The sequence below is a fragment of the Bombina bombina genome, chromosome 12, assembly GCF_027579735.1.
Source record: "Bombina bombina isolate aBomBom1 chromosome 12, aBomBom1.pri, whole genome shotgun sequence".
Lineage (NCBI taxonomy): Eukaryota > Metazoa > Chordata > Amphibia > Anura > Bombinatoridae > Bombina > Bombina bombina.
This window is the reverse complement of record NC_069510.1, coordinates 107,851,298-107,872,639: the sequence shown is the minus strand read 5'-3', so window position 1 is coordinate 107,872,639 and position 21,342 is coordinate 107,851,298. Positions and strand designations below refer to the sequence as shown.

Genomic DNA, 21,342 nt, shown 5'->3' with positions numbered 1-21,342 from the left:
TAGGTAAAGCTGTGCGCTTCTGTCATTGCACTACTGTGTCTTATTGACAGACCTGTTAGCTTTTACATACAGATAACTATAGGTAAAGCTGTGCGCTTCTGTCATTGCACTACTGTGTCTTATTGACAGACCTGTTAGCTTTTACAGATAGATCACATTAGGTAAAGCTGTGCGCTTCTGTCATTGCACTACTGTGTCTTATTGACAAACCTGTTAGCTTTTACATACAGATAACTATAGGTAAAGCTGTGCGCTTCTGTCATTGCACTACTGTGTCTTATTGACAGACCTGTTAGCTTTTACATACAGATCACATTAGTTAAAGCTGTGCGCTTCTGTCATTGCACTACTGTGTCTTATTGACAAACCTGTTAGCTTTTACATACAGATAACTATAGGTAAAGCTGTGCGCTTCTGTCATTGCACTACTGTGTCTTATTGACAGACCTGTTAGCATTTACATACAGATATCTATATTAAAGCTGTGCGCTTCTGTCATTGCACTACTGTGTCTTATTGACAGACCTGTTAGCTTTTACATACAGATAACTATAGGTAAAGCTGTGCGCTTCTGTCATTGCACTACTGTGTCTTATTGACAGACCTGTTAGCTTTTACAGATAGATCACATTAGGTAAAGCTGTGCGCTTCTGTCATTGCACTACTGTGTCTTATTGACAGACCTGTTAGCTTTTACAGATAGATCACATTAGGTAAAGCTGTGCGCTTCTGTCATTGCACTACTGTGTCTTATTGACAGACCTGTTAGCTTTTACAGATAGATCACATTAGGTAATGCTGTGCGCTTCTGTCATTGCACTACTGTGTCTTATTGACAAACCTGTTAGCTTTTACATACAGATAACTATAGGTAAAGCTGTGCGCTTCTGTCATTGCACTACTGTGTCTTATTGACAGACCTGTTAGCTTTTACATACAGATAACTATAGGTAAAGCTGTGCGCTTCTGTCATTGCACTACTGTGTCTTATTGACAGACCTGTTAGCTTTTACAGATAGATCACATTAGGTAAAGCTGTGCGCTTCTGTCATTGCACTACTGTGTCTTATTGACAAACCTGTTAGCTTTTACATACAGATAACTATAGGTAAAGCTGTGCGCTTCTGTCATTGCACTACTGTGTCTTATTGACAGACCTGTTAGCTTTTACATACAGATCACATTAGGTAAAGCTGTGCGCTTCTGTCATTGCACTACTGTGTCTTATTGACAAACCTGTTAGCTTTTACATACAGATAACTATAGGTAAAGCTGTGCGCTTCTGTCATTGCACTACTGTGTCTTATTGACAGACCTGTTAGCATTTACATACAGATATCTATATTAAAGCTGTGCGCTTCTGTCATTGCACTACTGTGTCTTATTGACAGACCTGTTAGCTTTTACAGATAGATCACATTAGGTAAAGCTGTGCGCTTCTGTCATTTCACTACTTTGTCTTATTGACAAACCTGTTAGCTTTTACATACAGATAACTATAGGTAAAGCTGTGCGCTTCTGTCATTGCACTACTGTGTCTTATTGACAGACCTGTTAGCTTTTACAGATAGATCACATTAGGTAAAGCTGTGCGCTTCTGTCATTGCACTACTGTGTCTTATTGACAGACCTGTTAGCTTTTACAGATAGATCACATTAGGTAATGCTGTGCGCTTCTGTCATTGCACTACTGTGTCTTATTGACAGACCTGTTAGCTTTTACAGATAGATCAGTATTGGTAAAGCTGTGCGCTTCTGTCATTGCACTACTGTGTCTTATTGACAGACCTGTTAGCTATTACAGACAGATCACTATAGGTAAAGCTGTGCGCTTCTGTCATTGCACTACTGTGTCTTATTGACAGACCTGTTAGCTTTTACATGCAGATCACTATAGGTAAAGCTGTGCGCTTCTGTCATTGCACTACTGTGTCTTATTGACAGACTTGTTAGCTTTTACATACAGATCACTATAGGTAAAGCTGTGCGCTTCTGTCATTGCACTACTGTGTCTTATTGACAGACTTGTTAGCTTTTACATACAGATCACTATAGGTAAAGCTGTGCGCTTCTGTCATTGCACTACTGTGTCTTATTGACAGACTTGTTAGCTTTTACATACAGATCACATTAGGTAAAGCTGTGCGCTTCTGTCATTGCACTACTGTGTCTTATTGACAGACTTGTTAGCTTTTACATACAGATCACTATAGGTAAAGCTGTGCGCTTCTGTCATTGCACTACTGTGTCTTATTGACAGACTTGTTAGCTTTTACATACAGATCACATTAGGTAAAGCTGTGCGCTTCTGTCATTGCACTACTGTGTCTTATTGACAGACCTGTTAGCTTTTACAGATAGATCACTTTAGGTAAAGCTGTGCGCTTCTGTCATTGCACTACTTTATAGCGGATTTCTATTAACTTTTTTATGAATTGCCTTTCTCTGTGCTGATAAATAAAACAAATCATCTGTCCATGCAGCTATACACAGTTTTTGCTTGTGTGAAGTTGCACAGGGATTTCTGACCTGCTGGTCCCTGGACAAATAGAGCAACCTCTGCTTTCTGCAGCTATGTAACCATCTGATCCTTAGCTGTGTGTAGAATTTTCCCTTTTTCTAGCGTCCCTCGTGCCTTTCTAATTGCGCACAGTTTCATCGGCCAACATAACATTGTAAATTATAATTACAGACATAACACGTCTATTTCAGGAAGGGATCAGATTGATAAGCTGCCAGAGTATCCTCTTGTAGCTCCCAGTCACATGATGCAACTTTATATAGCGCACACCTGCATTAAAGGGACATAAAACAAATTGGGATAGAGACAAAATATATGTCATTTAATTACTTTACCTGCAAATTTATACCGCAATGCCTCACCATTATCTTTTTCTTTTTAGTTTCAGCAGCTAGAACCTAGGTTATTTGCGGCTAATGAGCTTTCCTAGATAAACCGTTCAGGAAAGGATAACAAGAGAAGGAAGTAAATTAAATAATAGTTTTAAAATGGAAAGTTGTTTAAAATTGTATGCTCTGTCTAAATCATGAAAGAAAAAATGATTATTATATGTAATATTAGGAATCTGGTGAACTTTTTACACATCTCTAAGATACTCTCTTTGTGGCTGTAAACATGTCTGTGACACCCACTCTCGATGCTGAGATAAAAAGTCACTGTGCACAAACTGCACAGATGTAGCTAAATCTCCTACGCTCTGCTCATTTAGTCACAATGCCACATATTAGTGTAATGTGACACTATGAGTGACTGCTGAAAACTTGACATCTCCTTGACATTGTGACAAATACATCTTAGCATTTGTTGGCAGCCAAGGCCTTTATCTACTAAATATGGTTTGTTATATAGTGTATACAGCTGTCTTGGCCCCTTTCAATGCTAAAACTAGGAATGTCACTCAATTACTGTTATGTTTTTTATGTGTGTAGCGCCAGCAGATTACACAACACTGAACAACGACCTAGCACAGCTACATGATGTATCTTTATGTTCCAGAAGTCTCAAATACATATTTAGCTACTGAGGAGATGTACATTATGAGGGTTGTGTTAGAGAGCTTACTGTCAGAATCCCACCACCTCTACTAACTAATGGAGGAATCCGCAAGGGTATTTCCAGCCAGTCGGGCTATGATATGTGCAGCCGTCTCAGACGTTACCTTAACCTTAAAGGGACAGTTTACTCAAAATTTTTCTCCCCTTTAATTTGTTCTCAATGATCCACTTTACCTGCTGGAGTGTATTAAATTGTTTACAAGTAGCTACTTTACCCTTATATTGGCATTTGAAATAGTTGATTTAGCATGTGGTATCCCCACCTATTCTGAAAGTTTGTGGCCGCAGGTCCAAGCTATAGATAAGCTTTGTAAACACAGCCAGCAGAAGAAATTACACTCCCAGTGGGTTATAGAAGAGATAAGGTAATAAAATGTTGATTTTCCATTGTTCTCTCCAAGTACTGGTGATTGTTTTATGGACAGATATAAGATAAAGAAGCATGTATATGTACACAATGTGATAAAGTAATAAGATCAGATTATACCTACAAGCTCAACCCATTTTATTAGGTTGTGGCTTCAAAACACAAAATCAGAGCTTTAATGTACACAAATAAACCTTTAAAAAATTTATGAAAATGAGCTTTTTCTCTGCAGTTGATAAAAATGCAATTGTAAACACATTAAGGGAGAAACTATTTTAGAGTATACTGTCCCTTTAATGTTAGGGAGAGCTAGCAGATCAAGAGTGCAAAAGAGGCCGAAGACAAAACTCTGCCTGACTTTAGCAACTTTTATGGAAATACATACGCTTGATACTTTATTAGCTTAGCAATGTGTTAGTTAAAGCGATATGAAACCCAATATTTTTCTTTTATGATTCAATTTTAAGCAACTTTCTAATTTACTCCTTGTATCAATCAGCTTTAGGATTCTCTATTTCAAATGCGCAAGTAGCGTAAGAGTTGCGCATGCGCATTGCATCGCAATTAGTGAGCTCAGAGCAAGGTACTTTTTAACATGGGGCGCATGGTGAGCCGATGATTGGCTAAAACCTATGTCAATCAAAGCAGTAGCTTAGAAAATTATCGAGAAAGGCTGAATATAAAACTGTAACGTTTCCGTAAAAAAAATTAAGTTATTCAGTAAACTGATGTTTTTAATATTAAAAAAGCATATCGATATGCTATTTAGGATAAGAACTTTTAAAATATGTTGAGCAGTTGGTATGAATTTACCATCACTTTAATATAAACTCTCCCATTTTTGGTTTAGCACCCTGGGTAACACTTGCTGATTGATGGCTACATTTAGCCACCAATAAACAATCGCTACCCAGGTTCTGAACCAAAAATGGTCCGGATACTAAGCTTTATATTCTTGTTTTTCAAATAAAGATACCAAGAGAACAAAGAAAAATTGATAATATGAGTAAATTAGAAAGTTGCTTCAAATGGCATGCTCTATCTGAATCACAAAAGAAAAAATGTGACTTTCATATCCCTTTAACATCCCTTTAAATTCTCTCAGCCATCACCCAGTCTGGCCTAACTTGTCTGTTTCTGTAAGGACATCAGTTCACATGTGATGATCGTTCCTCTATTTGTAGGATCCCTGTCCGGTCTCTTTTTACAATATTAGCAATTATGACCTCTTCTGGGAGACGATTCAAATAACTTGTAATAACAACAAAAAATGCAGCTTGCTCTGATTTCCTGTATATCTTTGTGTTAAGTGTATATAAATTGTTCAGAAAGTATGTAATATGCTGACCTGCTGTTAGTCAGAGAATCAACTCTTGTATATTTAACAAGTTTAATTGTTTCTGTTTTTTAGGGTCAGAAAGGTGATCCTGGCATTTCTTCTGGAAAAGCATTGAACGGATTAAAGGTATCCTTTTACACTAATCTGTGCTTCTTAACCAAAGCCGTTTCATTAAATGTACTTATTTTATTAAAGGCGCACGATAACAATGCAGTTGTTATCCTGCTGAAACTGTTGTAAACACAGTAAGCAGTTAGATAATGTTATAAATCTCCCACCCCCCCTCCCTGACAGAGCTTGTTTAGAGCCATATACCCATTCATACAGTCTGCTGTGAATGCTTTGGTTCCCATGCGGGTGAGTTTTATCACCTCATTTTATTACTCAAGATACCTTAATAACCATTTTATGCGTTTTATTTAGCAGAAAATTAAGTATGCAGTTTATTTCCTGAGCACCATGTCCCTTTAAAGGGACAGTATACACCAATTGTCATATAACTGCATGTAATAGACACTATTATAAAGAAGAATTTGCACAGATACTGATATCAAAATCCAGTATAAAACCTTTTAAAAACTTACTTAGAAGCTCCCAGTTTAGCACTGTTGATGAGGTTAGGCTGGGACACCCAGTGAAAGGTGCTGGGAGCAGACACTCTCCCCACCCCCCTTCCCTGCATATTAAAAGACAGATTATACAAACAATAGCAGCTAGAATCTGTAGACATCAGTATACATATAATACTTTGGGGCTAGGTTAAGAGTCTGAAAATCAGCACAATGTTATTAAAAATAAGCAACACTATACTTAGTCACAAAAACACCTCCCAGATGGGATATATAAATAGATCATCTATAAAACATTTATATTACATTTATAAAAATCTAGTGTACATTGTCCCTTTAACAATGAAACCTTGTCTGCTTAGATAATTGTTTGTGATATAGTACAGTGACAGTTATGGCTGTGTTGGGCGGCAGATCAGTTTAGCTTTTAAAGCGAGACAAGCTTTATTTTATTTCTCTGACCTTTAGATATTCTTTTTGTTGCCTCTGCATTCCCTTTACAATAATACTAAGCATCATAATGAATGATAATGATTATTTTTAACACTTTAAACCATATGGATGTGTATATACTAGTCCTGTTGCAATGCAGATACACGTGAACATTGTTAGATGCTGACTGAGAAGATGAAAATGAACAAATTTTGATATTGTTTTCTACAGTTGATTAGCTACAGGTTTTTGAGGAATATGATAATAAATTTGGTTAAAGATTGTTTTATGTAGTTGTCTTAAAGGAACATTGTACTGTAAAAAGGAAAAACCTTAATGTTTTTGCAATGACTTGTTATACCAGCTGCAGAGTATAAAATGTTTATTTTTGTACATGAATGACAGGTTTTGTTATTTAAAACCACAGCCCATTAATATGGTCTCAGCTTGTAGGGAAATCCTATATTTTTTATTTTATCAGTTTCTGTACACATACATGCATCTATATATTATCTTTGTCTGAATACCAAAGCCCAATACCTAGAGAGAACAATGGGAATGAACATTTTATTACCTATCTCTTCCAACCCACACTGGGAGTGACATTTCTTCTGCTGGCTAGTTTACATAGCTTTTCAATAGCTTATACTTAAGTATAGAAATGTTCAGTATAGGTAGGGATACCACAGGCAAAATCAGCTATTTGAAAAAAAACTATTTAATACACTCCAGAAGGTAAAATGGATCATTTAGAACAAATTAAAGGGGAGAAAAACTGTACACACAGCTTGTTGAGACTTATTTCCACTGAAAGCCCTTTTATGCACAAAAATATATAGTTTTTATAGATTAATTTTATATATATATATATATATATATATATATATATATATATATATTAACTGAAAATTGGCACATAATAATCTGGTCTTTAAGGGGTGAATGAACCTGACATTAAAGGGACATGATATCCAAAGGTTGAAGCACATGAAAGTAGTGCAGCAAAATGGTGCAGTATAGCTGTAAAACGCTGACTAGAAAATATCACCTGAACATCTCTATGTAAAAAAGGAAGATATTTTACCTCAAACTTTCTTTCCTAAATATTCACACCCCACTGTAAAGAGACGTTAAGCCGCCAATCAGGATGCTAGTCCAAAGATTTGCAAGGGAGTGTGCATCTGTCATGTACAGGCACACTTGTGTTATTTCCCTATTCAGTTTAAGAAAGTTTACTATGAAATCTCACAAGATTTCAATGAAATCTCATGAGATCACAGCAAAACAAAGCATGACCCTCAGCACTTCTGATGCTGATTGGCTATTGTTTTGATTTTCTTTTTATTTCAACTTGAAGCTGGACAGCAGCTGAAGTATAACTGTTCACAGAGCCGAAGACATTTTGAGGTAAAATATCTTTTCTTTTTTGCATAGAGATGCTCAGGTGATATTTTCTTGTCAGCTTTTTACAGTTATACTGCATCAGTTTCAAGTGATTTAGCATATGAGTATTATGTCCCTTTAATTTGTTAGTACTCAGTGGAAGTTTATTGATCACAACTCTTCTGGCTGCTCTTCACAGCAGAGTTGTCTATACTAGGTTAGTGAGGTCATAGCCAATGATGACCAGCCAGTATCTTTTAAAGCCCACATATGATTTCAAAAGGTGGTTTAATCCTCTATATGGGACATGTGTGGGGAAAGAGAGTTTTTAGAAGGAGTCTAGGGGGCCTATCTTATTAAGCTTCAGACTCGCCAGAAACACAAGTTATGAAGCAGCGGTCTAAAGATCCCTGCAGACTTGCGGCCATAACCGTGTCCGCCTGCTCTGAGCAGGCGGACAGGAAACGCCAGAAATCAACCCGATCGAGTACTATCGGGTTGATTGACACCTCCCTGCTAGCGAGGTCTTGCGGACTTGATCCGCACTGTCGGATCAGGTCCGCAAGACCTTTCATAAATAGAGGCCTCTGTGTCTTCTAAAGAGGATAATAGGACTTTCTGTCCTAATCCGGTGAGGAGCATTGGGCATGAAGGGCCTTTGTACTGCCAGTTGATCAATTCTCCTCTGAAGCCAAATGCCAGCCCCTTTAAATCCTTATTTCAATTATGTGCCCGGATCTGTCTCCAGAATAGATGTGTTGAATGTGAAGAAAACTTAAATGCAAGGGCCTAGCACTCTTTATGCCAGTTAAATGACCAAAATCACATGTAAATAATTTTCTTACAGGGGGATCCTGGTTTGCCTGGCTTAACAGGACTTCCGGGGCCACTAGGTCGGAAGGTGAGTAATGGTTAACGGGCCTGGCTAAAAAATCTGTTGCCTCTTGCAGCAAAATTATGTTTGTGTATCCCATTGTAAGCTGTGTATCAGGAAATAGTCTGATATAGTAGTAATCTCATATAGACAAGACACATTTTTGTGGTGAAAGCTTCTTGCTCACAATTTTTCTGTAAACGGTTTTAGTAGATTGTGAAACCTTTAAATTAAGCAACAGATTTATAAATTAAAATGTTTCATCCCATAAGCTTTTAAGTGTCATCTTCAGATTTCTATATGAAATTATTTTTCTTCGTTCGGAAAAAATGCATTTTCCAAAACACAAATTCCTGTAGTACATTTTGAAATGTTCTCTTTGAGATGCTGCCGAGAAACTTGTGGGTGTTGTTTGATATGGACTTTGATATAATATGTGCAGACATTGAAATAGAACGGTGTGCATTATACGCTCTTACTAAACATCTGTTTTATCTCAAAATGGGTTAACATAAGTTTACCAACCGTGACCCATAGCTTCAAATAGCATGAGAACCACGAGTTCCAGCGGTGTGTATATCCACTGGATTTTAGTTTTATGGCTGTATGCTGCAGTCTTATAAGTTGTTTATTAATAGACTAGTTTGTAAGCCTGCCCAGAGGGTAGTCTATATGTTGTAAATACAAAAAATAAAAAATAGAGGTACAGAAAAAAATAAACACATTATCCAAAATAAAAAAATTAAACCTAATCCCTATGAAAATAAAAAAGCCCTCCAAAATTAAAAACACCCCCTAATCTAATGCTAAACTACCAATAGCCCTTAAAAGGGCTTTTTGTAGGGCATTGCAGTAAACAAAGTCCCCCTAACAGTAACCCCCCCCCCCACCAACCCCCCAAAATAAAAAAAAACTAACACTAAAAAAAACTAAACTACCCATTGCCCTGAAAAGAGCATTTGTATCGGCATTGCCCTTAAAAGGGCATTTAGCTCTTTTTCACTACCCTTAAAAGGACATTTAGCTCTCTTAAGAAAGCCCAAAAAAACCCTGTTAAAAAAAACAAAAAAACACCCAAAATTTTGAAAAAAAACCTAATACTAAAGCCCCAAATAGATACTCACGGGGTCCTGAAGTCCAGCTGAGAAGGTCTTCTTCCAGGCGGTTCCATCATCTTCATCCACAGCGAAGGCGGCGCAGAGCGGAGATTCAGAGCGGTGTTTCTAGATGTCCTGAAGTCCGGTGAAGAAGGTCTTCTTCCAGGCGGATCCAACATCTTTATCCACAGCGAAGGCGGCGCTGTGTTTACAACACACTAAATTAATAACCTATTTCAAAAGAAAAAAAGGACCCACAGCGCTGTTAAAAAACAGCTTAATTTAGCAAATTTGTTGCAATATATGACCAATGTCAAATCCAACACAAGGGGTTAACATAAACCAATATGTCCCAAAGAGAATGATTTAATCAGATCAGATAGTATAAAAACTAATTTATTACAATAAGTTAATAGCACAAAAGAGTTAATAGCAAAAAATGAAAACACTAAAAATACGCTGATCAGGCGTATTTAAAACAACAAATGAATAATACAATAACAAAAGCGCAGTATCTACACACAATCGATATAACAAGAAAATAAAAACATATAAAAACAAAGAGATGAATGGAAATACGACGATCCAGATGGAGCAGAAAGGATTTCCAAACGGATTTCTTCCAATGTCAGAAGGAAGCTGGAACGAGAATGGAGTCAAAATCAAAAACAAGCAGAGAGCCACATTAAAGGTGTTCAATTTTACTTACACCGTAGTGGTTCTCTGCAATGGTCCTGGGATCCCTCTGACTAGCGGTGTAGCCATGCGTGCCCTGGTTATGTACTCTGGGGAGCCGGTCTCAGAACAATCCTTTCTATTCAGAGGTAGATTATTACCAAACAACGGAAGCCAGTCAGCATCTGTTTGGATGACAATCAGTGGGCGGAGCTGTGTTTACAGATGTGGCGATGGTGCTTGGTGGCAGCGGTCCCCGGTGGCGGTGCTCCTCGGAGGCATGGAGGTTCCTCTTCATGCGATCGTCTGCCACACACTGAAAATTAAATCCAAGGTACCCCATATTTATTGGGGTACCTTGCATTCCTATTGGCTGACATTTTCACATCAGCCAATAGAATGAGCGCAAGTGAAATCTTATTGGTTGGTGAACAGCCAATAGGATTTCACTTGCTCTCATCCTATTGGCTGTTCAGCAGCCAATAGGATGAGAGCAAGTGAAATCTTATTGGCTGGTGAACAGCCAATAGGATGAGAGCAAGTGAAATCCTATTGGCTCTTCACCAGCCAATAAGATTTCACTTGCTCTCATCCTATTGGCCGATGTGAAAATGTCAGCCAATAGGAATGCAAGGTACCCCAATAAATATGGGTTACTTTGGATTTAATCATCAGTGTGCAACGAACGATCGCATGAAGAGGAACCTCCACGCCGCCGAGAAGTACCACCGCCAACCGTAACTAAGGACCTTTGTCGCCTCGGAGGATCGCCACATCTGGAAGCACTGATCTGCATCTCCAATCCGCGCTGCCTTTGCTGTGGATGAAAAAGATGGACCCGCCTGGCAGAATATCTTCTCTGCCGGACTTCAGGACCCGTGAATATCTATTTGGGGCTCTAGTGTTAGTTTTTTTTTATTTTTCTGTTTATTTAAAAAGCAAGAATGTAAAGCGTAGGAGCCGGCCCATTTTAGGTTCAGCACCCTGGATAGTGCTTGCTTATTGGTGGCTACATTTAGCCACCAATTAAACAAAACTGATACCAGACAGAACCACCCTCTAGCTGATGTGTTTAAGGGCTGATCCATAAAGGGACAAACGGGATTCAAATGGTCTGGGGACATATGCATGAACATATGTGGGAAGCTTACTAGGATTGGTGAATTAAATTCTGGTTAATCCTTGTTTCACTGCCCAAGCCTCCTCTAGTGTCAGACCCTGTAGAAGAGTCACTAGCACCTTTATCTTTCTTTTTTTCCTCCCATTACCAATTAAAGGGACAGGAAACCCCAAAAGTTTATTTCATTATTTGGATAGAACATACCACTTTAAACAACTTTCCAATTTACTTCTATTATCAAATTTGCTTCATTATCTTGTTGTTCTTTGCTGAAGGAACAGAATTGCACTGCTGACAGCTAGCTGAACACAACTAGTTAGCCAATCACAAGAGACAATGAAATGTATGCAGACGCCAATAAGCAACTAGCTCCCACTAGTGTAGGATATGTGCTTATTCTTTTTCAACAAGGGATACCAGGAGAACAAAGCACATTTGAAAATAGAAGTCAATTTAAAAGTGTCTTTTAAAATTTCATGCTGTGGACGTTTCCAATAGCGAGGGATAAAATGTTTTGCACAATTTTACATTATTTTAAACAGGGTGCTTTTGTATTGACATGTGTTTTTGGGGGGTAGTTGAGCAGGAAGACCAATGGAGAAGGATCGATGAAACAGTTTAGTATAGATTCCATATGACCAGCATGGCTGGAGAACCCCTCAATCCCACCAAATATGACCAAGGGTACCTTCCTCTCCACACTCTAATCAGCAACGTCCAGAAACTGAGGGGTTTCTAATACCACCCCAACAGTATCTTAAAATTGGTTTCTAAGGCGTGAACTGATATTGAAGATTTCTTAGTGGACAAAAAAGATTTGTTGCCATTGATAAGCTCATTACTCCATGACAAGGTATAAGAAGGGAGAGGTTGGGACGAGTAAAAATAGTAATATTTTATAGGAAATTTAAATTGTTCCCTTCAACAGGGTGCATTTGGTCCATTGTGTTTCAAAAAATGTTAGCGGTTTGACAAAATTCTTCATTAGTAAAAATATAGTGGCGTAATTCAAAATAGGAAAACCAGGAGAAAACAAGACGTGGGTATGCTTCTTTTAGTTCATCAAATGTTTCTAGTGAATTACCAGTAAATACTTTGCGAACAGGGGCATCCGTGATCTCATCCTCAAGTCAAATTCCTGAAGTCAAGTGCGTAAAAACAATGTTTTGGGAGCTCAGGAGAGCGTAAAAGGTGATGGAGTTGACGATAAGGAGGGGAATTTATGATGCAAAGTTCCAAATATAAGGTCATTAGAGATCATTAACATTTCTATCTTTTGCAGTTAGCCAGCATTGGTCCCCAATATTTTTAGTAGTAGGTCTTCGTCCAGGCTCTCTCATATTTTATCTTGCGAATGGCTGTGCCATTGGAAGATGTGAGACAAGTGAATGGCATTAATAGGATAGTAAATTTGGAACTCCCAGCCCACCTTTTTCTTTTGGTCTGTACAATGTTAGTTTGGGGTGAACCAGATGAGGGAGAATTTTGTTTGTGTATTGATCGTTGATTTTGGTTGATAGTTTTGTGGAAATATTGGAGATTTATCAGGCTTTGGAATTACAACTATATGGGCCTACAACATAGATTCTGGGAATCGGTGGTGGTGATCAGTAGAGCTAACATGTCAGTAAGAGGTGTTGCGATTATACCTTTGAATTGTGAGAAATAGTGAGTTGTAAAGCCATCAGGACCTGAGGCTTTACCTGCTGGAAAAGTTTTAATGGCGTCCAGTACTTCCAACACAGTGTTAGGGGCCTCTAAGGCTTTCCTGTCATCTACCAATAATTTGGGCGTAGGTATTTGTTGAATGTACTCAGACCGGGTAGAGGATCGGTGATTGATTGAAGATCGGAGCAAGAAGACTACAGTTTAGTATAATGTCTAATAGTATCAGCTATATCGTTGTTAGTGATGCAAGTCTTATCTTTAGAGCATAAGGAATGAACAAAATATTTGATTCTCCTTTTCTTAATACCCATATTCACATATCATATATTCTATTAACTGTTTGCAGTTGGCTTCCACCTGTACTTTGTAACCTGTCATCACAATACATTATTTCTAATAAACGTATAAAGATTTTTATAGAGCTAAGCCTCCAGTCAACAGAATAGATCAGTACAACATATTAACGCTACCAGGTGGTACATTTAGAGATAAATCTAACAGGTAGGTGACCATTGACCTACTTTAGTATACAGTTTCTCTCTTGTGATATCTGGGACAAACGGCAAGGCCAGTGCAGTCAGTGATTGCATCTGGACAGACTAATCTAATCTGTTTGCACCATGATTGACAAATGATATTTCTTTTCTAATCACTATTTAAAGGAACATAATGCTTGTATGCTAAAAGTGATGCAGCATAACTGTAAAAAGCTGACAGGAAAATATCACCTGAGCATCTCTAGGTAAAAAAGGAAGATATTTTACCTCACAGTTTCCTTGGCTCACCAGAGTAAGTGTTCTGTAAAAAAGTTATCTTTCAGTTACTGCCCAGCTGCAGGTTAAAGAAAAAGGGAAGAAATGAACAGCAGCCAATCAGAATCAAGAGTGTCTTTTAAAATTTCATGCTGTGGACGTTTCCAATAGCGAGGGATAAAATGTTTTGCACAATTTTACATTATTTTAAACAGGGTGCTTTTGTATTGACATGTGTTTTTGGGGGGGTAGTTGAGCAGGAAGACCAATGGAGAAGGATCGATGAAACAGTTTAGTATAGATTCCATATGACCAGCATGGCTGGAGAACCCCTCAATCCCACCAAATATGACCAAGGGTACCTTCCTCTCCACACTCTAACCAGCAACGTCCAGAAACTGAGGGGTTTCTAATACCACCCCAACAGTATCTTAAAATTGGTTTCTAAGGCGTGAACTGATATTGAAGATTTCTTAGTGGACAAAAAAGATTTGTTGCCATTGATAAGCTCATTACTCCATGACAAGGTATAAGAAGGGAGAGGTTGGGACGAGTAAAAATAGTAATATTTTATAGGAAATATAAATTGTTCCCTTCAACAGGGTGCATTTGGTCCATTGTGTTTCAAAAAATGTTAGCGGTTTGACAAAATTCTTCATTAGTAAAAATATAGTGGCGTAATTCAAAATAGGAAAACCAGGAGAAAACAAGACGTGGGTATGCTTCTTTTAGTTCATCAAATGTTTCTAGTGAATTACCAGTAAATACTTTGCGAACAGGGGCATCCGTGATCTCATCCTCAAGTCAAATTCCTGAAGTCAAGTGCGTAAAAACAATGTTTTGGGAGCTCAGGAGAGCGTAAAAGGTGATGGAGTTGACGATAAGGAGGGGAATTTATGATGCAAAGTTCCAAATATAAGGTCATTAGAGATCATTAACATTTCTATCTTTTGCAGTTAGCCAGCATTGGTCCCCAATATATTTAGTAGTAGGTCTTCGTCCAGGCTCTTCCATATTTTATCTTGCGAATGGCTGTGCCATTGGAAGATGTGAGACAAGTGAATGGCATTAATAGGATAGTAAATTTGGAACTCCCAGCCCACCTTTTTCTTTTGGTCTGTACAATGTTAGTTTGGGGTGAACCAGATGAGGGAGAATTTTGTTTGTGTATTGATCGTTGATTTTGGTTGATAGTTTTGTGGAAATATTGGAGATTTATCAGGCTTTGGAATTACAACTATATGGGCCTACAACATAGATTCTGGGAATCGGTGGTGGTGATCAGTAGAGCTAACATGTCAGTAAGAGGTGTTGCGATTATACCTTTGAATTGTGAGAAATAGTGAGTTGTAAAGCCATCAGGACCTGAGGCTTTACCTGCTGGAAAAGTTTTAATGGCGTCCAGTACTTCCAACACAGTGTTAGGGGCCTCTAAGGCTTTCCTGTCATCTACCAATAATTTGGGCGTAGGTATTTGTTGAATGTACTTAGACCGGGTAGAGGATCGGTGATTGATTGAAGATCGGAGCAAGAAGACTACAGTTTAGTATAATGTCTAATAGTATCAGCTATATCGTTGTTAGTGATGCAAGTCTTATCTTTAGAGCATAAGTTATGAACAAAATATTTGATTCTCCTTTTCTTAATACCCATATTCACATATCATATATTCTATTAACTGTTTGCAGTTGGCTTCCACCTGTACTTTGTAACCTGTCATCACAATACATTATTTCTAATAAACGTATAAAGATTTTTATAGAGCTAAGCCTCCAGTCAACAGAATAGATCAGTACAACATATTAACGCTACCAGGTGGTACATTTAGAGATAAATCTAACAGGTAGGTGACCATTGACCTACTTTAGTATACAGTTTCTCTCTTGTGATATCTGGGACAAACGGCAAGGCCAGTGCAGTCAGTGATTGCATCTGGACAGACTAATCTAATCTGTTTGCACCATGATTGACAAATGATATTTCTTTTCTAATCACTATTTAAAGGAACATAATGCTTGTATGCTAAAAGTGATGCAGCATAACTGTAAAAAGCTGACAGGAAAATATCACCTGAGCATCTCTAGGTAAAAAAGGAAGATATTTTACCTCACAGTTTCCTTGGCTCACCAGAGTAAGTGTTCTGTAAAAAAGTTATCTTTCAGTTACTGCCCAGCTGCAGGTTAAAGAAAAAGGGAAGAAATGAACAGCAGCCAATCAGAATCAAGAGTGCTGAGGTTATGAACTGTTTTACTGTGATCTCGTGAGATTTCATAGTAAACTTCCTTAAACTGAATCGGGAAATAACATGAGTGTGCATGAGGCACGCTCCCTTGCAAGTCCCGGGACAGGCATACTGATTTGCTGCTTAAATCCCTTTACAATGGGGTGTTAATAATTAGGACATTTTGAGGTAAAATATCTTTCTTTTTTATATGGAGCTGTTCAGGTGATATTTTCTAGTCAGCTTTTAACAGCTATGCTGCATTACTTTCAAGTGTTTCATTTGGGTATCATGCCCCTTTAATATATTATATGTGCTCCTTTGATTACTGCTAATTGGTTTTATGTGAATTTCTATATTCCAGGGACAGAAAGGTTACCCCGGACCTCGCGGTCATCCTGGTGAACCGGTAAGTGTTCCTTATCATAGACATCTCTACATCTCCTCCCATCCAACAATCAAATGCAATAACTAGAGATATAGCTATTTTGTTGGTTCATCAGAAAAAACTTAGATATAGTTTAAAACCCATTGGCCTAAACCCATAACAATATATCAGTCTCTACATTTTTATTAACTATTTTAACCCTTGCCCTGTAGTGCTTTAATTTGCCTTACATTATGCTAGACCCCACAGATGTTTGCCCTAAAATCTCTGACGCCTTACAAAAGGGGGTTGATGTGTAGCATTTAGCTGCCTGAAAACTAGGCAGACAGATGTGATATTGCAGAAGAAATGAATCTCATATTTTTGTGAACCAATACATTTTAATCTCTTAAATCTTACAAATGATGGGTTAAATTTAGTTTAGCAGGGAGGAGTAGGAATTTAAATGAAAAAAAGATCCAGAATCCAGTAAATTAACCCTTTAGCTCTCTATGACACACATTTTAGCCTTGTGGCAGTGAAGGGATTACTAGTTATACTGTAACACTCTTGTTCCCGCTTTCTCTGTGTTTAAATAAACTGCGGCTGCACAGAGAGGGAAATGAATAGTCAGTTTGTTTTTGAGGGAAGTTGTAACCATCAGCTCTTTAGAGCAGTTTGGCATAAAGTGTTGGAGTCAAACAGAACCATGTGTTACAGATAAAGGGAAAGCTGGGAGCTCTTAAAGGGGCACATGTTAGTATTTTATTGGGGCTAAAGACAAAATGTTTATGAAGGTGATAGAAAAAGATACATGGTTTAATTTCTTCAAATATCCTAGGCTTTGTGGTAACAAAACATTAGACTTTTTCTATGTCTCTCTTGCAGGGTGAGCGTGGACCGAATGGAAACCCAGGAGCCAAAGGTTATCCTGGCAGGCAGGTGCAGTAAATCTTACCATGCTGTGAGCAGGTTACGTCAGGGTTTGGGTATGCAGGTAGATATAACTGTATAAATTCATCAATTGTCCTATTGCATTTGGTCAGTTAGTTTACAGTTTAAACTCGGCTGAAAACCGAGTTGTGTCTTTGGGGTTTTTTAATCTGGTTGAAATAATCAAAACCCAAAAAAACCCAAAACCGTTATTTTAAAGGAAAAATTAAGAATGAAAAAAGGACATGAAACGCAAATGTTTTCTTTCATGATTCAGATAGATTTTAACCCCTTAAGGACCAGAGACGTATCCTGTTCGTTGCTGGTCTTTCTATGGGGCTTGCATTTTTAATAGCGATGTTTCGCCACCAGCACTATTATAACCTAAAAAAAAATAACCTTACCAACCAGTAACGTTGTGGTCGTTAAGGGGTTACACAATTTACTTCTGCTATCTAATTTGTTTTGTTCTCTTGGTATCCTTTGTTGGAAAGGATAGCTAGGTAGGCTCAGGAGCTGCTGATTGGTGGCTGAACATATAGGCCTCGTGTTATTGGCTCACCCAATGCATTTAGGTAACTCCTAATAGTGCATTACTGCTGTTTAAACAAAGGATATCAAGAGAACAATGCAAATGAGATAATAGAAGTAAATTGGAATGTTGATTAAAATCACACACTCTGAATCGTTAAAAGATTTCATGTCAATTTAAGCTTGAACAAACAAACCAGTGGCGAGGGCTTCTCATACACTGTGATCATGTGTTAATTCTGCTCTGTATTCTCTATAAAAGCCTTTGTATTGTACCACTCATACAAATGCTTTGAAAATCATCTTCATGTAAACGTAAGTTTGTGGTGTTTGTGAAATGTTTCGTACTAAAAAAAGACAGCTGTTACACACTTATCAGCTGGTTATACAATGAATGTATAACTGGGCTATCCAATGTTTATCCTAAATAACTGGACACAAGCCAGATTTTTGGGATATCCATGCATGGGCAAATCTACATGTTGGCACCATTAATTGGCTTTCTGAAACTAGACATGTGCATTCCGATACTTAGTTAGGATCTGAATGTGGAAGAAGGCAACTGCTCTTGGCAATCGGCTCTTTCTGGAGCTGAATTTATTCTTGTGAAAGTTCAACACACTTAGATCGGATTTGCACTAATATTAGTCTGTTGAACTTTCACAAGAATAAATCTGTCTGAAAAGAGCCAAATGCCATGATAGGCCGCCTTCTTCCCCATTCGGATCTTTCACAAGAATAAATCTGTCTCCGAAAAGAGCCAAATGCCATAATAGGTCGCCTTCTTCCCCATTTGGATCTGTCTTCGACCCTCACTGCACAACCTTGGTATGTTGATGCCATATTTGGTCATTTCATATCTCATACTTCGCTAAGATTTGAGGGCAATGTGAGGGTTCTTACAGATGTCTTTGGTCCGTGTACAGACATGTTGTTCAGCTCACGTGACCTCACATTGTAGCACATGTTTTTTATAGTAAGGCTTTATAAGCAGTTACTACATAGGATAAGCAAAATGTTTTGTTGAAAATGTAATAATCTATAGCAAGTTAGGATGTCAAGTTTTGCGAATAATCTATAGCAAGTTAGGATGTCAAGTTTTGCGAATAATCTATAGCAAGTTAGGATGTCAAGTTTTGCGAATAATCTATAGCAAGTTAGGATGTCAAGTTTTGCGAATAATCTATAGCAAGTTAGTATGTCAAGTTTTGCGAATAATCTATAGCAAGTTAGGATGTCAAGTTTTGCGAATAATCTATAGCAAGTTAGGATGTCAAGTTTTGCGTATGAAAACAAAAAACCTTGGACTGTTGAAAAAAAATGTCCAGAAAGTGCCCAACACTACATTAAAATGGAAGCCAATAATTCACCTTAGTTACTGTAGCTTGTCATGAGGGTATATCGTGTATTATACACAAAACTACGTGTCTAACATAAACGGGTGAACACACATTGATAAGACCACAAGGCGGGTTTAAATGGTAAAATTGTGCTACGTATTCTTTTCATGCACGTGGTATGCCTATTTCGTTTTAAGGTATCAGTTTACCTAGTGACTTGCTTGCCTTCCCATCGAATCTAGCACAGTATTATACATATGGAAAGTAACATTAGAAGAAGGAAATCTCTTTATCTTCTTGAGCTCCCTAATCATGAGGCATCCAGCCTAAAAACACAATGAAAGCAAAGCAATATTTGTTTTAGATACTTCTGGCTTACTGGGGACGTGGTACAAATATTACCAAGGAATTTTGTCTTTGCAGAATTGTAGGAAAGTAACTTTAGAAGCAGCTATTTCTAGCTTTGCTTTGTTCCCTTACTGCAATTTGCTTATAAATGTCTAAATTTATAAATTGCTGTTGATTACCTTGCACTTATTTATACTTTTTTTTTCCATTCATTGTATTATTAAATCTCTGAATGTGTCTTATTCTCATTGTCCTTTTTTCTTGTACTGATTTCTCTCTGCTCTGTTACATTACATTATTATACCTCTGCTCTGTTACATTACATTATTATACCTCTGATCTGTTACATTATATTATTACACCTCTGCTCTGTTATATTACATTATTATATCTCTGCTCTGTTACATTACATTATTATACCTCTGCTCTGTTACATTACATTATTATACCTCTGCTCTGTTACATTACATTATTATACCTCTGCTCTGTTACATTACATTATTATACCTCTGATCTGTTACATTATATTATTATACCTCTGCTCTGTTACATTACATTATTATACCTCTGCTCTGTTACATTACATTATTATACCTCTGCTCTGTTACATTACATTATTATACCACTGATCTGTTACATTATATTATTATACCTCTGCTCTGTTACATTACATTATTATACCTCTGATCTGTTACATTATATTATTACACCTCTGCTCTGTTATATTACATTATTATATCTCTGCTCTGTTACATTACATTATTATACCTCTGCTCTGTTACATTACATTATTATACCTCTGATCTGTTACATTATATTATTATACCTCTGCTCTGTTACATTACATTATTATACCTCTGATCTGTTACATTATATTATTACACCTCTGCTCTGTTATATTACATTATTATACCTCTGCTCTGTTACATTACATTATTATACCTCTGCTCTGTTACATTACATTATTATACATCTGCTCTGTTATATTACATTATGATATCTCTGCTCTGTTACATTACATTATTATACCTCTGATCTGTTACATTATATTATTATACCTCTGCTCTGTTACATTACATTATTATACCTCTGATCTGTTACATTATATTATTATATCTCTGCTCTTTTACATTACATTATTATACCTCTGATTTGTTATATTATATTATTATACATCTGCTCTGTTACATTACATTATTATACCTCTGATCTGTTACATTATATTATTATATCTCTGCTCTGTTACATTACATTATTATACCTCTGCTCTGTTACATTATATTATTATATCTCTGCTCTGTTACATTACATTATTATACCTCTGCTCTGTTACATTATATTATTATGCATCTGCTCTGTTACATTATATTATTACACCTCTGCTTTGTTAAATTACATTATTATACCTCTGCTCTGTTACATTACATTATTACACCTCTGATCTGTTACATTATATTATTATACATCTGCTCTGTTAAATTACATTATTATACCTCTGCTCTGTTACATTATATTATTATACATCTGCTCTGTTACATTACATTATTATACCTCTGCTCTGTTACATTATATTATTATACCTCTGCTCTGTCACATTATATTATTATACCTCTGATCTGTTACATTATATTATTATACCTCTGCTCTGTTACATTACATTATTATACCTATGCTCTGTTCCATTATATTATTATACCTCTGCTCTGTACAATTATATTATTATACCTCTGCTCTGTTACATTATATTATT

At 37.1% G+C, this 21,342-nt stretch overlaps 1 protein-coding gene across 1 annotated transcript in view; it reads left to right on the top strand.

The window, feature by feature from the left end:
* Nucleotides 1–21,342, top strand: part of COL27A1 (collagen type XXVII alpha 1 chain) — a 591,531-nt gene that overhangs the window by 127,410 nt on the left and 442,779 nt on the right. The window contains exons 6-9 of the mRNA XM_053696152.1: nt 5,355–5,408; nt 8,514–8,567; nt 16,438–16,482; nt 17,329–17,382. Of these exons, the coding sequence (XP_053552127.1) occupies nt 5,355–5,408; nt 8,514–8,567; nt 16,438–16,482; nt 17,329–17,382 (207 nt within the window). The remainder of the gene's footprint in view (nt 1–5,354; nt 5,409–8,513; nt 8,568–16,437; nt 16,483–17,328; nt 17,383–21,342) is intronic.